This window comes from Haliotis rufescens, unplaced genomic scaffold, assembly GCF_023055435.1.
Source record: "Haliotis rufescens isolate VD_foot unplaced genomic scaffold, xgHalRufe1.0.p SCAF_10, whole genome shotgun sequence".
NCBI lineage: Eukaryota > Metazoa > Mollusca > Gastropoda > Lepetellida > Haliotidae > Haliotis > Haliotis rufescens.
In genome coordinates this window covers 15,402,079-15,428,440 of record NW_025963780.1, presented here as the reverse complement: position 1 = coordinate 15,428,440, position 26,362 = coordinate 15,402,079, and the positions used below count along the sequence as shown (strand labels likewise).

Here is a 26,362-nt window from a genome sequence, read left to right as displayed (position 1 = left end):
ACACGGATTAGAGTTGTCTCCCTTACACCACTCTCTTGGTTATGAAAACATGTTGCCTTAGCAGTCGAATGTTTGTAAATAAGCTTTGACCGTTCTGACATCACTATTTTGGAGTTAGTTTATCACAACGTTCTCATCCCACAAGATACAGCTATGAGTTACTACGGCGGTGCATACCAGCAGCATCCGTATAGCGGCCAACAGCCACAGCCGTACAGGCAGCAATATCAACAACAGCAAGCATACCAACAGCCAGCCTACAACCAACAGCACCTGCAGAATTACCAACAGCAATGGCAGCAGAGTCAACACTACGGGCAGTACGGCAACTATTACCAACAGAATGTCTTCTCCGTTCAGGCACACCAGGTACACATGTCGCAGGACCTCCGCCACGATCCCGTGTATATACTGCATTCTGTGATTGAAAATATCGTTAGTCAGCCAGGTCAACACCCACTAAATGACTAGTCAGCCAGGTCAACACCCACTAAATGACTAGTCAGCCAGGTCAACCCCCACTAAATGACTAGTCAGCAAGGTCAACCCCCACTAAAAGACTAGTCAGCTAGGTCAACACCACTAAATGAATAGTCAGCTAGGTCAACACCCACTAAATGACTAGTCAGCCAGGTCAGCACCCACTAAATTACTAGTCAGCTAGGTCAGCACCCACTAAGTGACTAGTCAGCTAGGTCAACACCCACTAAACTACTAGTCAGCTAGGTCACGACAGATACCACAAAATCTATTTCATGATCTCAAGTCACCTCTATCTCTGGTCAGCTGGGTCAACAGTCACCTACACATCACGAGACTGATCAACACTGTCACTATCAGAAACGTCATCACAGGTCACCTACACTGTTTAGATAGGTCAAGATGACAAGAAAAAACACATAATACAAATGACATGTCTCTTCTACGTATGAAACGGGGGGGCACGGGTGGCCCAGTCGTCTAAGGCGCCGCGATTCGCTGTGCAGAGTTGTGTAACTTGGGCATTCCAGAAACTTATGATTGTGGGTTCAAATCCCGGTTCGCCCTGATTATGTTTCTAGGTTTGTCAGCACCATACCAGTGCTCGTGGGTTTCTGAGACCTGCATCACTTTGGGCTTTCCTCCCACATTAAGCTGTCACGCTGTGATATAACTGAAATACTGTTAAAAGCGGCGTTAAACACAACTCACTCACTCACTCACTACATATGAAACCGACATGTCTCATAATATATGATGGGATCGTGTTGATCCGTATTGATTCCAGAAATACAATGTTTGTTGATTTTACTTTTAAAGATTGACAACCTCTTGCTTTACAGATGGTGACAGTACTGGTCATAAATTTGCGAGGACAATATGTCCAACATGTGACCATTATAAGTCTTCATTATGCGTGCCTTGGAGAAAAATAGGAAACACATGATTCAATTTCAAGAAGCTTGGTTTATCCTTTTTCACTTGTGGAAAGAAAGAAAAGTGTGGTGCTGTGCGGCCATTGGTTGGACATTGTGGTGATGTCTTGTGATTTGTTGAGTGACAGGGCCTAGTGATCTATCTCACGTTTGAGTAGCCTGTAACTCACGTTTATGATCCTCACCTGTCAAGTTCAGAGCAAGCGACATTATTACAATGTGTGTCAAAAACATCTACATCTACTACATCGTACTAGCCCATATTAGTCACTTTCAGTTGACGGAATCATTTCTAAAACAGTTTTGTAGGTTTTTGTGTTTAAGAGTGATTGGAAATGACACAATACTAGATACAAAATTATTGTAATAAGGACCTTTTTCAAACTAAGTAAACTATGTAACCAGTAAAAAACATTATCAGTGATTATCTTTATCTGACTTTTAGATTTCATCACTTCAGCCATAATTGGTGAGGTAAGAATGGTTAGTACATGCTGCCATTCAACCAGTGTCAACCTGGGAATATTTAACTGTATGTTCAGAACATGTACCTGCTGCTGTTGAACCAGTGTCAACCTGGGAATATTGAATTGTACGTTCAGAATATGTACCTGCTGCTACTCAACCAGTGTCAACCTGGGAATATTTAACTGTACGTTCAGAATATGTACCTGCTGCTACTCAACCAGTGTCAACCTGGGAATATTGAATTGTACGTTCAGAATATGTACCTGCTGCTACTCAACCAGTGTCAACCTGGGAATATTGAATTGTATGTTCAGAATATGTACCTGCTGCTACTCAACCAGTGTCAACCTGGGGATATTGAATTGTACATTCAGAATATGTACCTGCTGCTGTTCAACCAGTGTCAACCTGGGAATATTGAATTGTACGTTCAGAATATGTACCTGCTGCTACTCAACCAGTGTCAACCTGGGAATATTTAACTGTACGTTCAGAATATGTACCTGCTGCTACTCGACCAGTGTCAACCTGGGAATATTGAATTGTACGTTCAGAATATGTACCTGCTGCTACTCAACCAGTGTCAACCTGGGAATATTGAATTGTACGTTCAGAATATGTACCTGCTGCTGTTCAACCAGTGTCAACCTGGGAATATTGAATTGTACGTTCAGAATATGTACCTGCTGCTACTCAACCAGTGTCAATCTGGGGATATTGAATTGTACGTTCAGAATATGTACCTGCTGCTGTTCAACCAGTGTCAACCTGGGAATATTGAATTGTACGTTCAGAATATGTACCTGCTGCTACTCAACCAGTGTCAACCTGGGAATATTTAACTGTACGTTCAGAATATGTACCTGCTGCTACTCAACCAGTGTCAACCTGGGAATATTGAATTGTACGTTCAGAATATGTACCTGCTGCTACTCAACCAGTGTCAACCTGGGAATATTGAATTGTACGTTCAGAATATGTACCTGCTGCTGTTCAACCAGTGTCAACCTGGGAATATTGAATTGTACGTTCAGAATATGTACCTGCTGCTACTCAACCAGTGTCAACCTGGGAATATTGAATTGTACGTTCAGAATATGTACCTGCTGCTACTCAACCAGTGTCAACCTGGGAATATTGAATTGTATGTTCAGAATATGTACCTGCTGCTACTCAACCAGTGTCAACCTGGGGATACACACAGTAGTTACTTGCCCAATCCAGGGAGTGAGCAACACTCATTATGTATTGACTTGGGCAGGGCGTGGCCAAGACTCAGGGTTTGCGTATATCACGGATTGGGCAGTTCCTTAAATTACACACAACATACATGTCGTATAAGCATGATGAGTGCTTAGAAATTGCCATAGCAGTGCTGATGTAAACACAGGTTTGGAAAAAAAAAGTGTTCAACTTGAGGATCAAAAAGTGATTAATAAAATTGGATTTCAGGCAAATTTGTAACATTGTTGTTAAGTTGTTATCATAGTTTGTTTAGTACATGTTTCAAATTGTATTTCAGGCTTTCCAGTTCAACAGTGTAGATGAACTCCGCCATGTTTTCATGTCTGAGATGTCCAAGAATCCTGAAAACCAGGTAACATCTGTAAAATCATCACAATATTGGTTCACGGTAGTATTCAACATTTTCATCATGAATATGGATATTTTTTACAATAAATCACTTCTTATAACCTTCTTCTTTGTATCACAACTTAATGGCTGTTCATGTTAACTGGACAGTAAAATGGTTCAATCAACCTGTTGTGAACGTAGTTATCAGCATAGTCAAGATAATGTCCAAATTTCGTTTTTTCTTAGGGAAGAAATGCAATTCAAGCTGAGGACTTGGTGAATATTCTCAACAACACACCGACTATAAGGAATTATTTCAGAGGTGAGGCAAGAGGAATGGCAGACAAAAACTCCATGGTAGCTGTGGACATGGTGGAGGATCTATTATTGGTGTGGGTGTATGGGGGTGATGAGCAGGAATGTCATTATGACACATTAAGTACAAATTATTATGCATGTATGTTAAACTAATTTTCGACATCGGGTTCGTAAACAACATGGATTTCAACATGCAGATTTCGAACTGGGCATTGAAATATATTTTCCACATCTATTCTTGTTTTTAATCAAGGTGCTCAAATGATGTGATGCATGTCACTAGGTAAGGCCCGTTTCATTACAATATAGATCTTGATTATTGATCAAATCGTCTTGACTGGGCGCCGCCATTTTGTTTGAAGCAAATACAAGTGATGTGAAAGATGGAATCTGATTTATCAATAAAAGGGACATAACTCGTAATGCCCACTTATGGCGCTACAATCGACCCACGAAGTTCCAGCATAGTTCGGCAAGGTCGGAAACTGGACTTTTGTGGTCAGTTGACTTGCTTGCCTCGGGAAGATGCATTGTGTCAATGTTGGTGATGTCTATTTGATTTGCATGGTAACATATATAAATAATGTTAAAAATACATTCCTATCTACATAATTGTTTGGACATTGTTCAAACCAGGATGTTTTTGTAAAGATTTTCAGTTTGTAATCAGCTGTTCATCGTGTTAATGTTTTTCTGTTGACATTTCAGTCAATTGGAGTCGAGAATTATGCAGGTAATTTCATTTTTTGTAAATCTTATTTCACCTGTTTATAAACACATTTTTATTCTATAAGGTCTTCACTGCAGTACGTGGATACAGTGAACCCCTGTGAGATTCCCATGTGTGTGTGTGTGTGTGATGAATGACATGTATTCTCTACCTTGTACACAACTAACACAAAGTAATGGACAGATTGTACTGTACTGCTGTACGTGGATACAGTGAACCTCTGTGAGATCCCCATGTGTGTGTGTGTGTGTGATGAATGACATGTGTTCTCTACCTTGTACACAACTAACACAAAGTAATGGACAGATTGTACTGTACTACTGTACGTGGATACAGTGAACCTCTGTGAGATCCCCATGTGTGTGTGTGATGAATGACATGTGTTCTCTACCTTGTACACAACTAACACAAAGTAATGGACAGATTGTACTGTACTGCTGTACATGGATACAGTGAACCTCTGTGAGATCCCCATGTATGTGTGTGTGTGTGTGATGAATGACATGTGTTCTCTACCTTGTACACAACTAACACAAAGTAATGGACAGATTGTACTGTACTGCTGTACGTGGATACAGTGAACCTCTGTGAGATCCCCATGTGTGTGTGTGTGTGTGATGAATGACATGTGTTCTCTACCTTGTACACAACTAACACAAAGTAATGGACAGATTGTACTGTACTGCTGTACATGGATACAGTGAACCTCTGTGAGATCCCCATGTGTGTGTGTGTGTGTGATGAATGACATGTGTTCTCTACCTTGTACACAACTAACACAAAGTAATGGACAGATTGTACTGTACTGCTGTACATGGATACAGTGAACCTCTGTGAGATCCCCATGTGTGTGTGTGTGTGTGATGAATGACATGTGTTCTCTACCTTGTACACAACTAACACAAAGTAATGGACAGATTGTACTGTACTGCTGTACGTGGATACAGTGAACCTCTGTGAGATCCCCATGTGTGTGTGTGTGATGAATGACATGTGTTCTCTACCTTGTACACAACTAACACAAAGTAATGGACAGATTGTACTGTACTGCTGTATGTGGATACAGTGAACCTCTGTGAGATTCCCATGTGTGTGTGTGATGAATGACATGTGTTCTCTACCTTGTACACAACTAACACAAAGTAATGGACAGATTGTACTGTACTGCTGTATGTGGATACAGTGAACCTCTGTGAGATTCCCATGTGTGTGTGTGATGAATGACTTGTGTTCTCTACCTTGTACACAACTAACACAAAGTAATGGACAGATTGTACTGTACTGCTGTACGTGGATACAGTGAACCTCTGTGAGATCCCCATGTGTGTGTGTGATGAATGACATGTGTTCTCTACCTTGTACACAACTAACACAAAGTAATGGACAGATTGTACTGTACTGCTGTACATGGATACAGTGAACCTCTGTGAGATCCCCATGTGTGTGTGTGTGTGTGATGAATGACATGTGTTCTCTACCTTGTACACAACTAACACAAAGTAATGGATAGATTGTACTGTACTGCTGTACGTGGATACAGTGAACCTCTGTGAGATCCCCATGTGTGTGTGTGATGAATGACATGTATTCTCTACCTTGTACACAACTAACACAAAGTAATGGACAGATTGTGCTGTACTGCTGTACGTGGATACAGTGAACCTCTGTGAGATCCCCATGTGTGTGTGTGATGAATGACATGTGTTCTCTACCTTGTACACAACTAACACAAAGTAATGGACAGATTGTACTGTACTGCTGTACGTGGATACAGTGAACCTCTGTGAGATCCCCATGTGTGTGTGTGTGTGTGTGTGTGATGAATGACATGTATTCTCTACCTTGTACACAACTAACACAAAGTAATGGACAGATTGTACTGTACTGCTGTACATGGATACAGTGAACCTCTGTGAGATCCCCATGTGTGTGTGTGTGTGTGTGATGAATGACATGTGTTCTCTACCTTGTACACAACTAACACAAAGTAATGGATAGATTGTACTGTACTGCTGTACGTGGATACAGTGAACCTCTGTGAGATCCCCATGTGTGTGTGTGATGAATGACATGTGTTCTCTACCTTGTACACAACTAACACAAAGTAATGGACAGATTGTACTGTACTGCTGTACGTGGATACAGTGAACCTCTGTGAGATCCCCATGTGTGTGTGTGATGAATGACATGTGTTCTCTACCTTGTACACAACTAACACAAAGTAATGGATAGATTGTACTGTACTGCTGTACGTGGATACAGTGAACCTCTGTGAGATCCCCATGTGTGTGTGTGATGAATGACATGTATTCTCTACCTTGTACACAACTAACACAAAGTAATGGACAGATTGTGCTGTACTGCTGTACGTGGATACAGTGAACCTCTGTGAGATCCCCATGTGTGTGTGTGATGAATGACATGTGTTCTCTACCTTGTACACAACTAACACAAAGTAATGGACAGATTGTACTGTACTGCTGTATGTGGATACAGTGAACCTCTGTGAGATTCCCATGTGTGTGTGTGATGAATGACATGTGTTCTCTACCTTGTACACAACTAACACAAAGTAATGGACAGATTGTACTGTACTGCTGTATGTGGATACAGTGAACCTCTGTGAGATCCCCATGTGTGTGTGTGATGAATGACATGTGTTCTCTACCTTGTACACAACTAACACAAAGTAATGGACAGATTGAACTGTACTGCTGTACGTGGATACAGTGAACCTCTGTGAGATCCCCATGTGTGTGTGTGATGAATGACATGTGTTCTCTACCTTGTACACAACTAACACAAAGTAATGGACAGATTGTACTGTACTGCTGTACGTGGATACAGTGAAACTCTGTGAGATCCCCATGTGTGTGTGTGATGAATGACATGTGTTCTCTACCTTGTACACAACTAACACAAAGTAATGGACAGATTGTACTGTACTGCTGTATGTGGATACAGTGAACCTCTGTGAGATTCCCATGTGTGTGTGTGATGAATGACATGTGTTCTCTACCTTGTACACAACTAACACAAAGTAATGGACAGATTGTACTGTACTGCTGTATGTGGATACAGTGAACCTCTGTGAGATCCCCATGTGTGTGTGTGATGAATGACATGTGTTCTCTACCTTGTACACAACTAACACAAAGTAATGGACAGATTGTACTGTACTGCTGTACGTGGATACAGTGAACCTCTGTGAGATCCCCATGTGTGTGTGTGTGTGTGATGAATGACATGTGTTCTCTACCTTGTACACAACTAACACAAAGTAATGGACAGATTGTACTGTACTGCTGTACGTGGATACAGTGAACCTCTGTGAGATCCCCATGTGTGTGTGTGATGAATGACATGTGTTCTCTACCTTGTACACAACTAACACAAAGTAATGGACAGATTGTACTGTACTGCTGTACCTGGATACAGTGAACCTCTGTGAGATTCCCATGTGTGTGTGTGATGAATGACATGTGTTCTCTACCTTGTACACAACTAACACAAAGTAATGGACAGATTGTACTGTACTGCTGTATGTGGATACAGTGAACCTCTGTGAGATCCCCATGTGTGTGTGTGATGAATGACATGTGTTCTCTACCTTGTACACAACTAACACAAAGTAATGGACAGATTGTACTGTACTGCTGTATGTGGATACAGTGAACCTCTGTGAGATCCCCATGTGTGTGTGTGATGAATGACATGTGTTCTCTACCTTGTACACAACTAACACAAAGTAATGGACAGATTGTACTGTACTGCTGTACGTGGATACAGTGAAACTCTGTGAGATCCCCATGTGTGTGTGTGATGAATGACATGTGTTCTCTACCTTGTACACAAATAACACAAAGTAATGGACAGATTGTACTGTACTGCTGTACGTGGATACAGTGAACCTCTGTGAGATCCCCATGTGTGTGTGTGATGAATGACATGTGTTCTCTACCTTGTACACAACTAACACAAAGTAATGGACAGATTGTACTGTACTGCTGTACGTGGATACAGTGAACCTCTGTGAGATTCCCATGTGTGTGTGTGTGTGTGATGAATGACATGTGTTCTCTACCTTGTACACAACTAACACAAAGTAATGGACAGATTGTACTGTACTGCTGTACGTTGATACAGTGAACCTCTGTGAGATCCCCATGTGTGTGTGTGTGTGTGTGTTTGTGATGAATGACATGTGTTCTCTACCTTGTACACAACTAACACAAAGTAATGGATAGATTGTACTGTACTGCTGTACGTGGATACAGTGAACCTCTGTGAGATCCCCATGTGTGTGTGTGATGAATGACATGTATTCTCTACCTTGTACACAACTAACACAAAGTAATGGACAGATTGTGCTGTACTGCTGTACGTGGATACAGTGAACCTCTGTGAGATCCCCATGTGTGTGTGTGATGAATGACATGTGTTCTCTACCTTGTACACAACTAACACAAAGTAATGGACAGATTGTACTGTACTGCTGTACATGGATACAGTGGACCTCTGTGAGATCCCCATGTGTGTGTGTGTGTGTGTGTGATGAATGACATGTGTTCTCTACCTTGTACACAACTAACACAAAGTAATGGACAGATTGTACTGTACTGCTGTACGTGGATACAGTGAACCTCTGTGAGATCCCCATGTGTGTGTGTGTGTGTGTGTGATGAATGACATGTGTTCTCTACCTTGTACACAACTAACACAAAGTAATGGACAGATTGTACTGTACTGCTGTACGTGGATACAGTGAACCTCTGTGAGATCCCCATGTGTGTGTGTGATGAATGACATGTGTTCTCTACCTTGTACACAACTAACACAAAGTAATGGACAGATTGTACTGTAATGCTGTACGTGGATACAGTGAACCTCTGTGAGATCCCCATGTGTGTGTGTGTGTGTGATGAATGACATGTGTTCTCTACCTTGTACACAACTAACACAAAGTAATGGACAGATTGTACTGTACTGCTGTACGTGGATACAGTGAACCTCTGTGAGATCCCCATGTGTGTGTGTGTGTGATGAATGACATGTGTTCTCTACCTTGTACACAACTAACACAAAGTAATGGACAGATTGTACTGTACTGCTGTACGTGGATACAGTGAACCTCTGTGAGATCCCCATGTGTGTGTGTGATGAATGACATGTGTTCTCTACCTTGTACACAACTAACACAAAGTAATGGACAGATTGTACTGTACTGCTGTACCTGGATACAGTGAACCTCTGTGAGATTCCCATGTGTGTGTGTGATGAATGACATGTGTTCTCTACCTTGTACACAACTAACACAAAGTAATGGACAGATTGTACTGTACTGCTGTATGTGGATACAGTGAACCTCTGTGAGATCCCCATGTGTGTGTGTGATGAATGACATGTGTTCTCTACCTTGTACACAACTAACACAAAGTAATGGACAGATTGTACTGTACTGCTGTATGTGGATACAGTGAACCTCTGTGAGATCCCCATGTGTGTGTGTGATGAATGACATGTGTTCTCTACCTTGTACACAACTAACACAAAGTAATGGACAGATTGTACTGTACTGCTGTACGTGGATACAGTGAAACTCTGTGAGATCCCCATGTGTGTGTGTGATGAATGACATGTGTTCTCTACCTTGTACACAAATAACACAAAGTAATGGACAGATTGTACTGTACTGCTGTACGTGGATACAGTGAACCTCTGTGAGATCCCCATGTGTGTGTGTGATGAATGACATGTGTTCTCTACCTTGTACACAACTAACACAAAGTAATGGACAGATTGTACTGTACTGCTGTACGTGGATACAGTGAACCTCTGTGAGATCCCCATGTGTGTGTGTGTGTGTGATGAATGACATGTGTTCTCTACCTTGTACACAACTAACACAAAGTAATGGACAGATTGTACTGTACTGCTGTACGTTGATACAGTGAACCTCTGTGAGATCCCCATGTGTGTGTGTGTGTGTGTGTTTGTGATGAATGACATGTGTTCTCTACCTTGTACACAACTAACACAAAGTAATGGACAGATTGTACTGTACTGCTGTACGTGGATACAGTGAACCTCTGTGAGATCCCCATGTGTGTGTGTGATGAATGACATGTATTCTCTACCTTGTACACAACTAACACAAAGTAATGGACAGATTGTACTGTACTGCTGTACGTGGATACAGTGAACCTCTGTGAGATCCCCATGTGTGTGTGTGATGAATGACATGTGTTCTCTACCTTGTACACAACTAACACAAAGTAATGGACAGATTGTACTGTACTGCTGTACATGGATACAGTGGACCTCTGTGAGATCCCCATGTGTGTGTGTGTGTGTGTGTGATGAATGACATGTGTTCTCTACCTTGTACACAACTAACACAAAGTAATGGACAGATTGTACTGTACTGCTGTACGTGGATACAGTGAACCTCTGTGAGATCCCCATGTGTGTGTGTGATGAATGACATGTGTTCTCTACCTTGTACACAACTAACACAAAGTAATGGACAGATTGTACTGTACTGCTGTACGTGGATACAGTGAACCTCTGTGAGATCCCCATGTGTGTGTGTGATGAATGACATGTGTTCTCTACCTTGTACACAACTAACACAAAGTAATGGACAGATTGTACTGTACTGCTGTACATGGATACAGTGAACCTCTGTGAGATCCCCATGTGTGTGTGTGTGTGTGATGAATGACATGTGTTCTCTACCTTGTACACAACTAACACAAAGTAATGGACAGATTGTACTGTACTGCTGTACGTGGATACAGTGAACCTCTGTGAGATCCCCATGTGTGTGTGTGTGTGATGAATGACATGTGTTCTCTACCTTGTACACAACTAACACAAAGTAATGGACAGATTGTACTGTACTGCTGTACGTGGATACAGTGAACCTCTGTGAGATCCCCATGTGTGTGTGTGTGTGTGATGAATGACATGTGTTCTCTACCTTGTACACAACTAACACAAAGTAATGGACAGATTGTACTGTACTGCTGTACGTGGATACAGTGAACCTCTGTGAGATCCCCATGTGTGTGTGTGATGAATGACATGTATTCTCTACCTTGTACACAACTAACACAAAGTAATGGACAGATTGTACTGTTCTGCTGTACGTGGATACAGTGAACCTCTGTGAGATCCCCATGTGTGTGTGTGATGAATGACATGTATTCTCTACCTTGTACACAACTAACACAAAGTAATGGACAGATTGTACTGTACTGCTGTACATGGATACAGTGAACCTCTGTGAGATCCCCATGTGTGTGTGTGGGTGTGATGAATGACATGTGTTCTCTACCTTGTACACAACTAACACAAAGTAATGGATAGATTGTACTGTACTGCTGTACGTGGATACAGTGAACCTCTGTGAGATCCCCATGTGTGTGTGTGATGAATGACATGTGTTCTCTACCTTGTACACAACTAACACAAAGTAATGGACAGATTGTGCTGTACTGCTGTACGTGGATACAGTGAACCTCTGTGAGATCCCCATGTGTGTGTGTGATGAATGACATGTGTTCTCTACCTTGTACACAACTAACACAAAGTAATGGACAGATTGTACTGTACTGCTGTACGTGGATACAGTGAACCTCTGTGAGATCCCCATGTGTGTGTGTGTGTGTGATGAATGACATGTGTTCTCTACCTTGTACACAACTCACACAAAGTAATGGACAGATTGTACTGTACTGCTGTACGTGGATACAGTGAACCTCTGTGAGATTCCCATGTGTGTGTGTGATGAATGACATGTGTTCTCTACCTTGTACACAACTAACACAAAGTAATGGACAGATTGTACTGTACTGCTGTATGTGGATACAGTGAACCTCTGTGAGATTCCCATGTGTGTGTGTGATGAATGACATGTGTTCTCTACCTTGTACACAACTAACACAAAGTAATGGACAGATTGTACTGTACTGCTGTACGTGGATACAGTGAACCTCTGTGAGATCCCCATGTGTGTGTGTGATGAATGACATGTGTTCTCTACCTTGTACACAACTAACACAAAGTAATGGACAGATTGTACTGTACTGCTGTACGTGGATACAGTGAACCTCTGTGAGATCCCCATGTGTGTGTGTGTGTGTGATGAATGACATGTGTTCTCTACCTTGTACACAACTAACACAAAGTAATGGACAGATTGTACTGTACTGCTGTATGTGGATACAGTGAACCTCTGTGAGATTCCCATGTGTGTGTGTGATGAATGACTTGTGTTCTCTACCTTGTACACAACTAACACAAAGTAATGGACAGATTGTACTGTTCTGCTGTACGTGGATACAGTGAACCTCTGTGAGATCCCCATGTGTGTGTGTGATGAATGACGTGTGTTCTCTACCTTGTACACAACTAACACAAAGTAATGGACAGATTGTACTGTACTGCTGTACATGGATACAGTGAACCTCTGTGAGATTCCCATGTGTGTGTGTGTGTGATAAATGACATGTGTTCTCTACCTTGTACACAACTAACACAAAGTAATGGACAGATTGTACTGTACTGCTGTACGTGGATACAGTGAACCTCTGTGAGATCCCCATGTGTGTGTGTGTGTGTGTGATGAATGACATGTGTTCTCTACCTTGTACACAACTAACACAAAGTAATGGACAGATTGTACTGTACTGCTGTACGTGGATACAGTGAACCTCTGTGAGATCCCCATGTGTGTGTGTGTGTGTGTGTTTGTGATGAATGACATGTGTTCTCTACCTTGCACACAACTAACACAAAGTAATGGATAGATTGTACTGTACTGCTGTACGTGGATACAGTGAACCTCTGTGAGATCCCCATGTGTGTGTGTGATGAATGACATGTATTCTCTACCTTGTACACAACTAACACAAAGTAATGGACAGATTGTGCTGTACTGCTGTACGTGGATACAGTGAACCTCTGTGAGATCCCCATGTGTGTGTGTGTGTGTGTGTTTGTGATGAATGACATGTGTTCTCTACCTTGCACACAACTAACACAAAGTAATGGATAGATTGTACTGTACTGCTGTACGTGGATACAGTGAACCTCTGTGAGATCCCCATGTGTGTGTGTGATGAATGACATGTGTTCTCTACCTTGTACACAACTAACACAAAGTAATGGACAGATTGTACTGTACTGCTGTACGTAGATACAGTGAACCTCTGTGAGATTCCCATGTGTGTGTGTGATGAATGACATGTGTTCTCTACCTTGTACACAACTAACACAAAGTAATGGACAGATTGTACTGTACTGCTGTACGTGGATACAGTGATCCTCTGTGAGATCCCCATGTGTGTGTGTGTGTGTGATGAATGACATGTGTTCTCTACCTTGTACACAACTAACACAAAGTAATGGACAGATTGTACTGTACTGCTGTACGTGGATACAGTGAACCTCTGTGAGATCCCCATGAGTGTGTGTGATGAATGACATGTGTTCTCTACCTTGTACACAATTAACACAAAGTAATGGACAGATTGTACTGTACTGCTGTACCCGGATACAGTGAACCTCTGTGAGATTCCCATGTGTGTGTGTGATGAATGACATGTGTTCTCTACCTTGTACACAACTAACACAAAGTAATGGACAGATTGTACTGTACTGCTGTATGTGGATACAGTGAACCTCTGTGAGATCCCCATGTGTGTGTGTGATGAATGACATGTGTTCTCTACCTTGTACACAACTAACACAAAGTAATGGACAGATTGTACTGTACTGCTGTACCTGGATACAGTGAACCTCTGTGAGATTCCCATGTGTGTGTGTGATGAATGACATGTGTTCTCTACCTTGTACACAACTAACACAAAGTAATGGACAGATTGTACTGTACTGCTGTACGTGGATACAGTGAACCTCTGTGGGATCCCCATGTGTGTGTGTGTGTGTGTGTGATGAATGACATGTGTTCTCTACCTTGTACACAACTAACACAAAGTAATGGTTAGATTGTACTGTACTGCTGTAAGTGGATACAGTGAACCTCTGTGAGATTCCCATGTGTGTGTGTGATGAATGACATGTGTTCTCTACCTTGTACACAACTAACACAAAGTAATGGACAGATTGTACTGTACTGCTCTACTTGGATACAGTGAACCTCTGTGAGATTCCCATGTGTGTGTGTGATGAATGACATGTGTTCTCTACCTTGTACACAACTAACACAAAGTAATGGACAGATTGTACTGTACTGCTGTACGTGGATACAGTGAACCTCTGTGAGATTCCCATGTGTGTGTGTGATGAATGACATGTGTTCTCTACCTTGTACACAACTAACACAAAGTAATGGACAGATTGTACTGTACTGCTGTACATGGATACAGTGAACCTCTGTGAGATCCCCATGTGTGTGTGTGTGATGAATGACGTGTGTTCTCTACCTTGTACACAACTAACACAAAGTAATGGACAGATTGTACTGTACTGCTGTACATGGATACAGTGAACCTCTGTGAGATTCCCATGTGTGTGTGTGATGAATGACATGTGTTCTCTACCTTGTACACAACTAACACAAAGTAATGGACAGATTGTACTGTACTGCTGTACGTGGATACAGTGAACCTCTGTGAGATTCCCATGTGTGTGTGTGATGAATGACATGTGTTCTCTACCTTGTACACAACTAACACAAAGTAATGGACAGATTGTACTGTACTGCTGTACGTAGATACAGTGAACCTCTGTGAGATTCCCATGTGTGTGTGTGATGAATGACATGTGTTCTCTACCTTGTACACAACTAACACAAAGTAATGGACAGATTGTACTGTACTGCTGTACGTGGATACAGTGAACCTCTGTGAGATCCCCATGTATGTGTGTGTGTGTGTGATGAATGACATGTGTTCTCTACCTTGTACACAACTAACACAAAGTAATGGACAGATTGTACTGTACTGCTGTACGTGGATACAGTGAACCTCTGTGAGATTCCCATGTGTGTGTGTGATGAATGACATGTGTTCTCTACCTTGTACACAACTAACACAAAGAAATGGACAGATTGTACTGTACTGCTGTACGTGGATACAGTGAACCTCTGTGAGATCCCCATGTGTGTGTGTGTGTGTGAAAAATGACATGTGTTCTCTACCTTGTACACAACTAACACAAAGTAATGGACAGATTGTACTGTACTGCTGTACGTGGATACAGTGAACCTCTGTGAGATTCCCATGTGTGTGTGTGATGAATGACATGTGTTCTCTACCTTGTACACAACTAACACAAAGTAATGGACAGATTGTACTGTACTGCTGTACGTGGATACAGTGAACCTCTGTGAGATCCCCATGTGTGTGTGTGATGAATGACATGTATTCTCTACCTTGTACACAACTAACACAAAGTAATGGACAGATTGTACTGTACTGCTGTACGTGGATACAGTGAACCTCTGTGAGATCCCCATGTGTGTGTGTGGGTGTGATGAATGACATGTGTTCTCTACCTTGTACACAACTAACACAAAGTAATGGACAGATTGTACTGTACTGCTGTACCTGGTATTAGTTTGATCCAGGCACAGAGATGGATTTGACAGTGAACAGTAAGACTTTCCCTCTTCATTATTGAGTAAGCTATCATACTTCTGACAGAGTGGAGTAACATTTTTACACGACTTTGCTAAGAATTAAAATGGTATGAAAGTGTTTCCAGTGTCAAGTCTGTTCTTAAACTAAGAATAATCACAGTTTCTGTTTCCTCTGGTCAGGTTTATGTCTATTCTTCTTTCTATTTCTTGCCAGCATAATGATCGCCATGTTGGATGTATCCTTGACGCAGGATGTACTCGCACTGATGTGTGGCAGTGATACAGGCTCCCCGGCCCCTGGAAGTGTTATACACGATACCTACTGCCTGTAGGAGAGTAAAGTCACATGTGTTATGTATAGTTAGGGTAGATGTTGGAGGCAGCATGGCAGGATATCCACAGAGCCAGTGATATCAATACCCAGGTGCTTGACAGGCCAAGATAAGCTGTTTCTGTTTCTGATGATCAACTTTTACAACATGCATGTCCAATGGTCTGGCTGAATTATTTTGGTAGGTTTTTGGTGAATAATATGTGCATTAAGACTATGATTGGCATTTAGGAGTGATACACATGAGGAAGGGAATTTATGGATGTCATCTTCATAAGTTGACATCCATAAATTCTTTTCCTAATATGTGCATTGTTTTGTGTATTTTGACCACTGATGCTCCTGACTCTATGATTTTAAAAATCCCAGTAGTTTAAGTAAAGGATTTTACACCATGGTACGCCAATTTCCCTGAGCTTGGTCCAGAGATCACAGGATGGCTTCATGCAGTGGGAAGAGTTCCTGGAGCTTCAGCAGTGCCTTGTGGCCTGGTATAGTGTCTTCTGTCAGCATGATGCTGACCGCTCGGGCTTCATGGAGTCCGGCGAGCTGGTCAGGGTCATCACTGGTCTGTTTGGTAGGCTGCTTGGGTTTTACTCAACTTGTATTCTTTCCTTTGCTTTATTCAAGGTTGTATTCATAGTCAAAGATAAAAGTAACTGTGATTCTGGATTTTTTTTATGTCACATCTTTTGTCTCTTTAAGAAGAAATTTCTTCTCCTTTTCTTGGAATATTTAAGGTGTACTGGTGCATATGATACTCATGATGGACTCATAGTCTAAAAAAGTAAACATGTTTAATTTTTAATTTAAATGTTTCATTCAAAATTCAAATCTGCTAAACATTGTTTATTTTATTTTCTCAAGTTGTGGTGAAATGTCTAATTTTCATATCTCATTATTAGATTAGTACAGCAGTTTGAAAGGTTAAAAAAGATTTAATAGCACCTTTTTTCACCCCAATATCCATTTAGCAGCACCAAGCTTACATCATATGTCTTTTGGTGTGTTGGGTACATGGTTTAAAACATTGATAAATCTGTAAAGTAATTCTGTCCAAATTGTTATAAATTTCAGAATGCTATTTCAATTTTCATTAATCCTGTGTTTGAAATATAATAATACATACATCTTCACTCTCTCCCCTGAAGGCTATCAGATTTCACAAGAGGCTCTCACAACAATATTAAAGAGATACTCAAGAGTTGTCCCCCCTGGGCGCTGTCTGGTGGCATTTGATGATTTTGTGTCTGTCTCAGTGAGACTACGGGCATATACTGGTAAGGCCTCTGTCTAGGATAACTGTAATAATCTATCTCACTCACAATAAGTACACCTTCCCAATGCAAGGAAGTTAACTGACTGTAAAATTCCAGTATCCACCCTTGTCGAACTAGGCTGGAATTTCTGGGCTCGATCGTAGCGACACCTGTGGCTATTATGAGTTTTGTCCCTTCAATGTCCCCACTATTGACCAATCAAATTCCACCTCTCATATCACTTTCATTTGCTTCAAATAAAAAGGCGGGTCCCAGTGAAGACGATCTGATTGATAATTTAGATCTATATTGTAATAAAACGGGTCTTACTTCTCTAAGTGTATCAAATCATGTTAGCTCCTTTATACAAATCACGAAAAGATATGAAAAATACCTGCTGACTCTAAGTTATCGGTACAAATGCTTTGCAATTCCTTCAATCGATTCAAATCTGGACAGCAGTTTACGAACCGAATGTCGAATTCGTTACCCAATTTTAAATTGACTCTGCATAGACTTGTTAGTCCAGTCAGGGTGGAAACTGGACTTTTACAGTCAGTTAACTGCCTTGCCTCGGGAAGCTGCAGTTAGTAGTGCAGTATGCACTGTATTCCTTGGGTTTAACCTGGTACCTGTGCCATGATTTGTCTTACCCAGTTGGTACAGCAAATTACAGTTCTTCATCTGTTTCCTTTGAAAAAGTCTACACATATCAATGAACATATGCCATGAAATGTGTAACTGTCTTTGTGAAAATATAAAATTTGAAGAAACATATGCACTTGGGTTCTTCCTTGGTTTGTCCTTGGTTTACAATGGTTTTACCCTTCAGTGTGCAGGCACGAAATCCCTTTGGATAGCTGGTGATGTGGTGACGTTCATGTGTATTAACTTGCGTAATTCAATACGGATTTGTTGATATTGTATTTCCAATGAAGGATCGTGACGAAAAATTAGGTTGGTGGTCCGGCTTATTTACTGCACATAACATTTTGATACAGATTTTAAGGACCATGTTAGTATTAACAATGACATCGGCTTATCTACTGTGACATGTGGTACATGTATATTGTGATACCCCTCACTGTCATGGTTATAGTATATACTGTACACTGGATATCTACACTGTAGATTTCGCTTATCACTTATCATCAGATCAAGATCACTTATGGCTCTGCTACTGAAGCTGTTAGCATAAGACACTGCTTATTACTGTCTTCAAACTGAAAGAGTTGGAAGAATGATGTTGGATGATAAATAAAATCTCACCCTCGTGTCTTTTGATATCAAATACATTATTTATCAACACTCGATGATTAAAGTGGAAAGAATCCTCGGCAAGCTTCGGTGTTTTCTCACTTTTATCAACTCGTGTTGATATATTTGATATCAAAAGAAACTCAGGTGAGATTCTCTATTTAACTGACAAATATTATCACACCTGTATTGGTAGTGATGTTGTTCGTCTCCAGATGCCTTCAGGAAGAGGGATGCCCTGACCAATGGAGGGGAGACCGGAAGGAGCATGTTTGGCTATGATGATGTGAGTAGACGCTGTGGATGACATTAACACTGTGCTATATATCCAGGCAGAAAGAAGAGGTAGAAAATGAGGACTTTGATATGTAGGTTTTTTTGCGTGAAAATAGACTTGTCTCTGGTACCATGATATGGGTTAGTGGGAAGTTAAAATTAAGTTAAAATTAACATGTTGTCTTTTGACAACTATTTTACAGATTTAAAAGGACAAAGTAGAATATCTGTCCTTGTTACATTGGTTTGGTCCACTGAAAATGTCAAAATTTATGGTTTGAAATATTTGTATGACAATTATTAGACATGTTCAAATAGATGACACTAGCCTTCATTCTTTCTTTGTCTTGCTTTCAAGTTTAGAACTTCTGACATAATCAAATTCTAACAGTTTATTTCATTCAAGAAAAAAATCAATATTAAAACCTTTTCCAATGTAACTGGGATATCAGAGTACCGATTGTAGCTTTGTCTGGCTCATTCTAAATTCACCAAAGCAAATCTCAGCCATAATTGCCACAGTCTCAGTCTGTGCCAAAAACATGCATTGTTAATCTGACTGTGTACTTTGGCATCATTTTCAGTAGCTTTTATGCTTGACATATGGGCTGGCATAGCTGAAGCTTTCCTCAATGAAAGATATTTGACTAGGCTTCAGCCCCTGACCAGTGGCTTTAGTTCCAGGACACAGAAGGATTCAGCTCTTCCTGTAATTATGTCTCCCCCAGAATGGAGGGAGACATATTGTTTTTGGCACGGTTCCCGTCGGCGTCGGCGTCGGCGTCGGCGTCGGCGTCGGCGTTCCCACCGTTTCCGGACCATAACTCAGAAACCGTTTAATATTTTTTCACGAAACTTTGTATACACATTAACCCAGCACTGAAGTGGTGCCTTTTGCTATTTAGAGATTTTTGACATTTTTATTTTTTCTCGTTTCCATGGAGATAACTTGAACATAGACTCTGAATGGGGGTAAGCTTGGTTTCCGGACCATAACTCGGAAACCGTTTAATATTTTTTCGCGAAACTTTGTATACACATTAACCCAGCACTGAAGTGGTGCCTTTTGCTATTTAGAGATTTTTGACATTTTTATTTTTTCTCGTTTCCATGGATATAAGTTGAACATAGGCTCTGAATGGGGGTAAGCTTTGTTTCCGGACCATAACTCAGAAACCGTTAAATATTTTTTCGCGAAACTTTGTATACACATTAACCCAGCACTGAAGTGGTGCCTTTTGCTATTAAGAGATTTTTGACATTTTTATTTTTTCTCGTTTCCATGGAGATAACTTGAACATAGACTCTGAATTGGGGTAAGCTTGGTTTCCGGACCATAACTCGGAAACCGTTTAATATTTTTTCGCAAACTTTGTATACACATTAACCCAGCACTGAAGTGGTGCCTTTTGCTATTTAGAGATTTTTGACATTTTTATTTTTTCTCGTTTCCATGGATATAAGTTAACATAGGCTCTGAATGGGGGTAAGCTTTGTTTCCGGACCATAACTCAGAAACCGTTTAATATTTTTTCGCGAAACTTTGTATACACATTAACCCAGCACTGAAGTGGTGCCTTTTGCTATTTAGAGATTTTTGACATTTTTATTTTTTCTCGTTTCCATGGATATAAGTTGAACATAGGCTCTGAATGGGGGTAAGCTTTGTTTCCGGACCATAACTCGGAAACCGTTTAATATTTTTTCGCGAAACTTTGTATACACATTAACCCAGCACTGAAGTGGTGCCTTTTGCTATTTAGAGATTTTTGACATTTTTATTTTTTCTCGTTTCCATGGAGGTAAGTTGAACATAGGCTCTGAATGGGGGTAAGCTTTGTTTCCTGACCATAACTCAGAAACCGTTTAATATGTTTTCGCGAAAACTTTGTATACACATTAACCCAGCACTGAAGTGGTGCCTTTTGCTATTTAGAGATTTTTGACATTTTTATTTTTTCTCGTTTCCATGGAGATAACTTGAACATAGACTCTGAATGGGGGTAAGCTTTGTTTCCGGACCATAACTCAAAAACTGTTCAATATTATTTCATGAAGTTGTAACATATTAACCAAGTCCTGAAGTGGTGCCCATTAGTTGTTTGAAATTTCTAGGAGTTCTATTTTTGTCTTTGTTATTTAGTAATGGAGGGTGGGAATGAAGAGATGGGGTTTAACGTGAAGTAAACGAATGAATGGGGGTTAGGGGAGTGGGGGGAGACATATGTTTTTACGAGTAAAAACACTTTCTAGTTAGATGTATATTAAGAGCATTCAAATGTTCCAGTTCCTGAGATGTGTGATGTGTCTTTGATATTCTCCAACCTTCCTACTGAGGCCATCATATATCATCCAGTAAGTATGGAGACAAACAAACATGTTTATTGATACATGGCCACAAAAAACATAACACAAACTTCATATCATAAGGATTTAGCAGAAAGGAGTTCCTGAATTTCAGAGTGAGAGACCATGATTAAAACATTTCTTTGTCTTTTCAGTTAAACATGGAGAATTTAAGCCCAGGGAAACATGTGTTTCCAGTTTAAGAAAATGCTTACCAGATTACCAGTTGTTTTAAGCCTCACTATTGCGATGATTAATGTTCTGACTCTGATGCATTCTTCATGTGTGAACATAATGCAGACTATTTCTGTGTAACAGAACACGACCTTGCACACTATTTTGTCAAGTTGATTCAGGTTCTACAATTAATGATCTTTGGTACTGAAGATTTGTCCGGATCAACTGTATACTTACAGATTGTGTCTTTCAGTGCTACTAGCCAACAATCACTTTGTGCAAGTCAATGGTTATTGTAACCGAAGCTAAGATTGCAATTTTAGCAATTTGCAATAATTGTGGCGTTAAGATTGTTTTGTGCAAATTGGTCGAGGTTTTAGATAGTTGGTTGCCATTTTGAAAATGTTATTACTGACAATTTCTCAGCCATTTTGCGTGTATTATTATAAAAAGTAAAAATTGTATTATAAATTGTATACTTATATTCTTATCCTGTCTCACAATATGCATTCCTTCTTTCCTCTTTAAGCTATGTTGAAACGTGCTTGAACAAAGTTTCCAGCTTCTTAAAAGTAATTCACCCAAACACATCCCTGCATCACCATGGTTACCCGTGCATGTCAACCTTACACCATGTGATCAGGTGTCCATCTCTGCCAACTCATTCTCTTTCAACAAAGCTATCCGCAAGTGTAGGAGCAGAGGGAGGGAAGCAGAAGACTTGCCAGATTAAACAGGAGACAGTTTAGCCAACTTGGACTTTTTTAATTAAGTTTTAGACTTTGGCCAACGGTCCATCTCCTTGTGACAACACTTGTGGAAGTAAGTTAAGAACACAGGTGATTTCGCCCGGAACACTCGGAGGTCAAACTACACTGGCCGCGGCAGTCACAACAAAGTGTATGATGGTCCGAAGTGAGTAAATATGATGACAAAGCTTTACATGCGGACCTCAACTGGTCCTTTTTTTCCCATTCTGTAAGGTGTTACATTCAAACAATGTAAAGTCGAAGGGAAATACACGCCAAAAAACACAACACCGCAATGAGAAAGAGAATGGGTTGGACATGTGATCAGGTCGTGTAAGGTCGATGTGCACGGGATCATGTTCATGACCTGGTTTTTGGATGGTAACCATAGTGATGTGGGGATATGTTCGGGTGAATTGTTGTTGTTTTTAAGCTGGAAACTTTGTTTAAGCACATTTCCACATAGGATCGAAGAAGAATATAAGAAATGCATAGTGTGAGACAGGACAAGTATATAAATGTAACCGGGTTTTCTTGGCTTTATCCATTATTTTAGACAGATGACATCAAGACGGCTACGGGGTGTGAGGCTTATGTTTATTGATAATCACGATAGACACCCTGTAATAAGAAACAGATAATATAGTATATGCATATTAAAACATAATATATATCATATCATCATCAAAGCAATACAATCATTTCTATTATTACTTACAACTAAGTATTATTAGATGATATGATAGAAATGGCTTACAATACATATTAACTCAAATGGTTAAACATACCCTATGTGTGGCACAAGGGTGTGAAACGTGACACCCTTCAAATGTCACCGTTCATGGTATGTCCTGCAGAAGAAAGAGCAGGAATAAATACTTAGAGTGACTAAATACAGACAAATACTTATACAGACAGGAAGTATGTGATGTGCCTAAAATAACTTTTATGATTTTGTTATTTTTTACAAATATTTTGATTTTTCTACCATGTTTTGAATTCTAAATTCATTTTAAGAAATTGAGACTTCTTCAAATGTGAAATAAGACAACAAATTAATGAGTTGGTCTACTGTTGAATCTGTTCTGTCCTGATTAATTTTAGATACTCACCATGGAAACCAAAGAGCCACTTCGTCAAGCAGGCATTCATCTTGAGCCATGTGTGGAATAAGGCACTCCTACTACCAGGGACTGTTGGAGACCTATCATTGACAATCTCATCAAAATCAGATTTAGTTCTCACTACTGCCAAAGATCTGAGGTCATCCCATTACGGGTCACATCAGACCAATCAGAGCCTCACTTACCAGATCATGAAAGTGACAGTGGGAATGTGTTTTCTAATCATGCATCCTTGAGAAGGTTAACACGGGGTATTCCGAACGTCAGTTACGGGCTGCACTAATCCCTCTTTGTCTCACTTCAATGGGTTAACATTTGAAACAGAAGAAACTTTCAATACTGTCATACAATCTCTTCCATCTATTAGACATTCCAAAATTTTCTTTGGTTCAGTTTTCACATTTTAAATCGAGAACTTATTCAAATTATTTCTCAAGCATAGTCTGGAATGGAAGTTGAAACTAGTGTTGTAAAGCTTGAGAAAGCTGCTTTCTGATTGGCTGATGTCAACTTCTTGTTCTTCATTTCTTTGATTGATCCAAGTTTGCGAAAGTTCATTCTGACGTGACCTGTAATGGGATGTCCTTAGATATTAGTGTAGAGATCTGATTTTGATGAGATTCTTCGTGATCATTTCCTGATACTGTGAAGGTGGCAACAGTGCACAATGTAACCCTGAATCTTCATGGGTTTCTACTTCATGAAGTCTGGAAGTGTAAAACTCGAGAAATTACAAGGAAATTATGCAATAGTTTTGCTTTCTGAAAAAGCTGTAAAATTGTTAATTCAGCATTAAGGAATATTCAACGATTATTTCTTTCAAATGTTCCATAACCATATTCTTAAATGAAAGTTATGCTGGAAAATTTGAATACATCAATCAGAGGGTTATGACAACTGGTCATGTTAATTCATCACTAATAGAGTATGACGACTCATGGTCGTGTCAATGTATCCATAGCATGGTATGGGGACATATCGCATCGATTAATTGTTAGGAATGGTATGACTTGACATACATCAATAATAGTACAAACATGAGGAACACATGTAATAACCTCTGAAAGGGGTATGGGTACTTATGGCAGTGTTACTGTATCAATGACAGCGGATTGCTACTCCAGGTAGTGTCAGTGATGATAGGCTACACGTGGTAACACATGGTAACACATGGTAACACATGTGCTGGGAGGTCCTGTTTTCACCAGGTATGTTGTTTCTGTTTGTTGTTCCACACAACATCCATCTTGGTAACCCAGTGGCATGAATAAACACCCTGGGGAGTAATTATATCCTTTAGTCACAGGAAAACCCTTGAATAGGACAAGGATGGTGTTCTGACAAGAAAAACACTGTTTGAGCTGAATGGTACTAATAGACAAAGGTACTTTTATTGCTTGATATTTGTATATAATTTCAGTACTTTTCTTGTTTGTTTTACTTCTGTGATTGTTTGACTAAAAGGTCTACTGCTGATCTCACAACTTAATTCAAAACCATAGTGTAACAGACATTCTAAGAGGGAACTGTTTAAAGAAATTTGTGTGATTTTCAAAACGATTTTTAAAGCTTTTATTCATGCTGCAGCTACCTGATTTTATAAGTGGGATTTATTCTATTCATGGCAAGTTTTGACAAACTTATAAATTAGTAGGACACTGTGACCTTCTTTTAATAAGTAAAAAACCATTCATTTGTCAATGCAAGTACGGCCTAGAACCATGATAATACAGTCACATTCCCTCTCAAGGTCAATACTCTGGACATACCATTGTTACATGACATGATGATAATTCAACAAGCATTGTAGATGGATGAGACTTTGTATTTTTCATCCTTTGGGTGTGAAACGCTGTTAGCACATGCAAGAGATATAAGCTTTTATACAAGCTATCTTGGCCTCTAGTCTTTTACTAAAGTGCCTTTTACTCATGTCAGATGAAAGCACAATAACAAAATGTATCTGGCTACAACAATTTTTCCACTGGTTTCAGAAGTAAAACTTTTGACATGTCCTTCTTCAATATCAGACCTGAATCTGTTGACCTTATACAGGTCAAGGTCCCAGTGAAGGACAAACTCTTGGAGAAGCTGTTCTGATACATTTGGTGTTATTATGATAGCATTTCATCGTGTTGTGGACTTGTGTTATGCACTAGTGATATCATAAGATTTATGTTTGTGTAAATCATATCGGCCTACTGGATAGGATGCTGGTGTCTTGACTGGGAATTAGGCAGAGGTGCTTTGCCATGGAAAAAGACGGGTTCTGTTTTCGCAAATCCTTCATACAACACACAGCCTGGACTATTGATTCTGGAAGCTTGAATACTGTCCTGAAATGAAATTGTATGTCCATGTTTTAACTAAGTTCACACTATGTAGGTTTGCTGCACGGTATGTTTTCTAACCTCGAGGACTCCTCTATAGGGTAGCACACTGGTGTTAGTGAACTACAACTGCACAGTGTAGATATCATGGATGATGTTCATAAAGTGTCCACCTGGTTGCTACATTTCATCAATAAAGAGGTGGGAATTTCTTATTGTTGGGCATTTTGTTTTGAAAGACAGTATCTCAGACATATACATCAACATGTTGAGCTGATGAAGACACACAGTCTGGTCACACAGATTGAGTGAGTGAATGCTTGAAACAGCCAGGAATATTGCACCTTTATCGGGATGGCATGTAACAAACAGCCTTTGCCATGCAAGCAAGTTGTTTAT

At 40.1% G+C, this 26,362-nt stretch overlaps 1 protein-coding gene across 1 annotated transcript; it reads left to right on the top strand.

Moving 5' to 3' along the window:
• On the top strand, positions 1 to 26,174 carry LOC124121267 (sorcin-like). The gene is made up of 10 exons (XM_046484230.2): positions 1 to 369; positions 3,406 to 3,480; positions 3,705 to 3,780; positions 4,485 to 4,509; positions 16,329 to 16,350; positions 16,872 to 17,022; positions 17,597 to 17,725; positions 19,177 to 19,247; positions 21,525 to 21,592; positions 23,614 to 26,174. Exons 1-9 carry the CDS (start codon positions 154 to 156, stop codon positions 21,549 to 21,551), a joined length of 792 nt encoding a protein of 263 aa, XP_046340186.1. The 5' UTR covers positions 1 to 153; the 3' UTR covers positions 21,552 to 21,592; positions 23,614 to 26,174.
• The last annotated feature ends 188 nt before the right edge of the window (positions 26,175 to 26,362 follow it).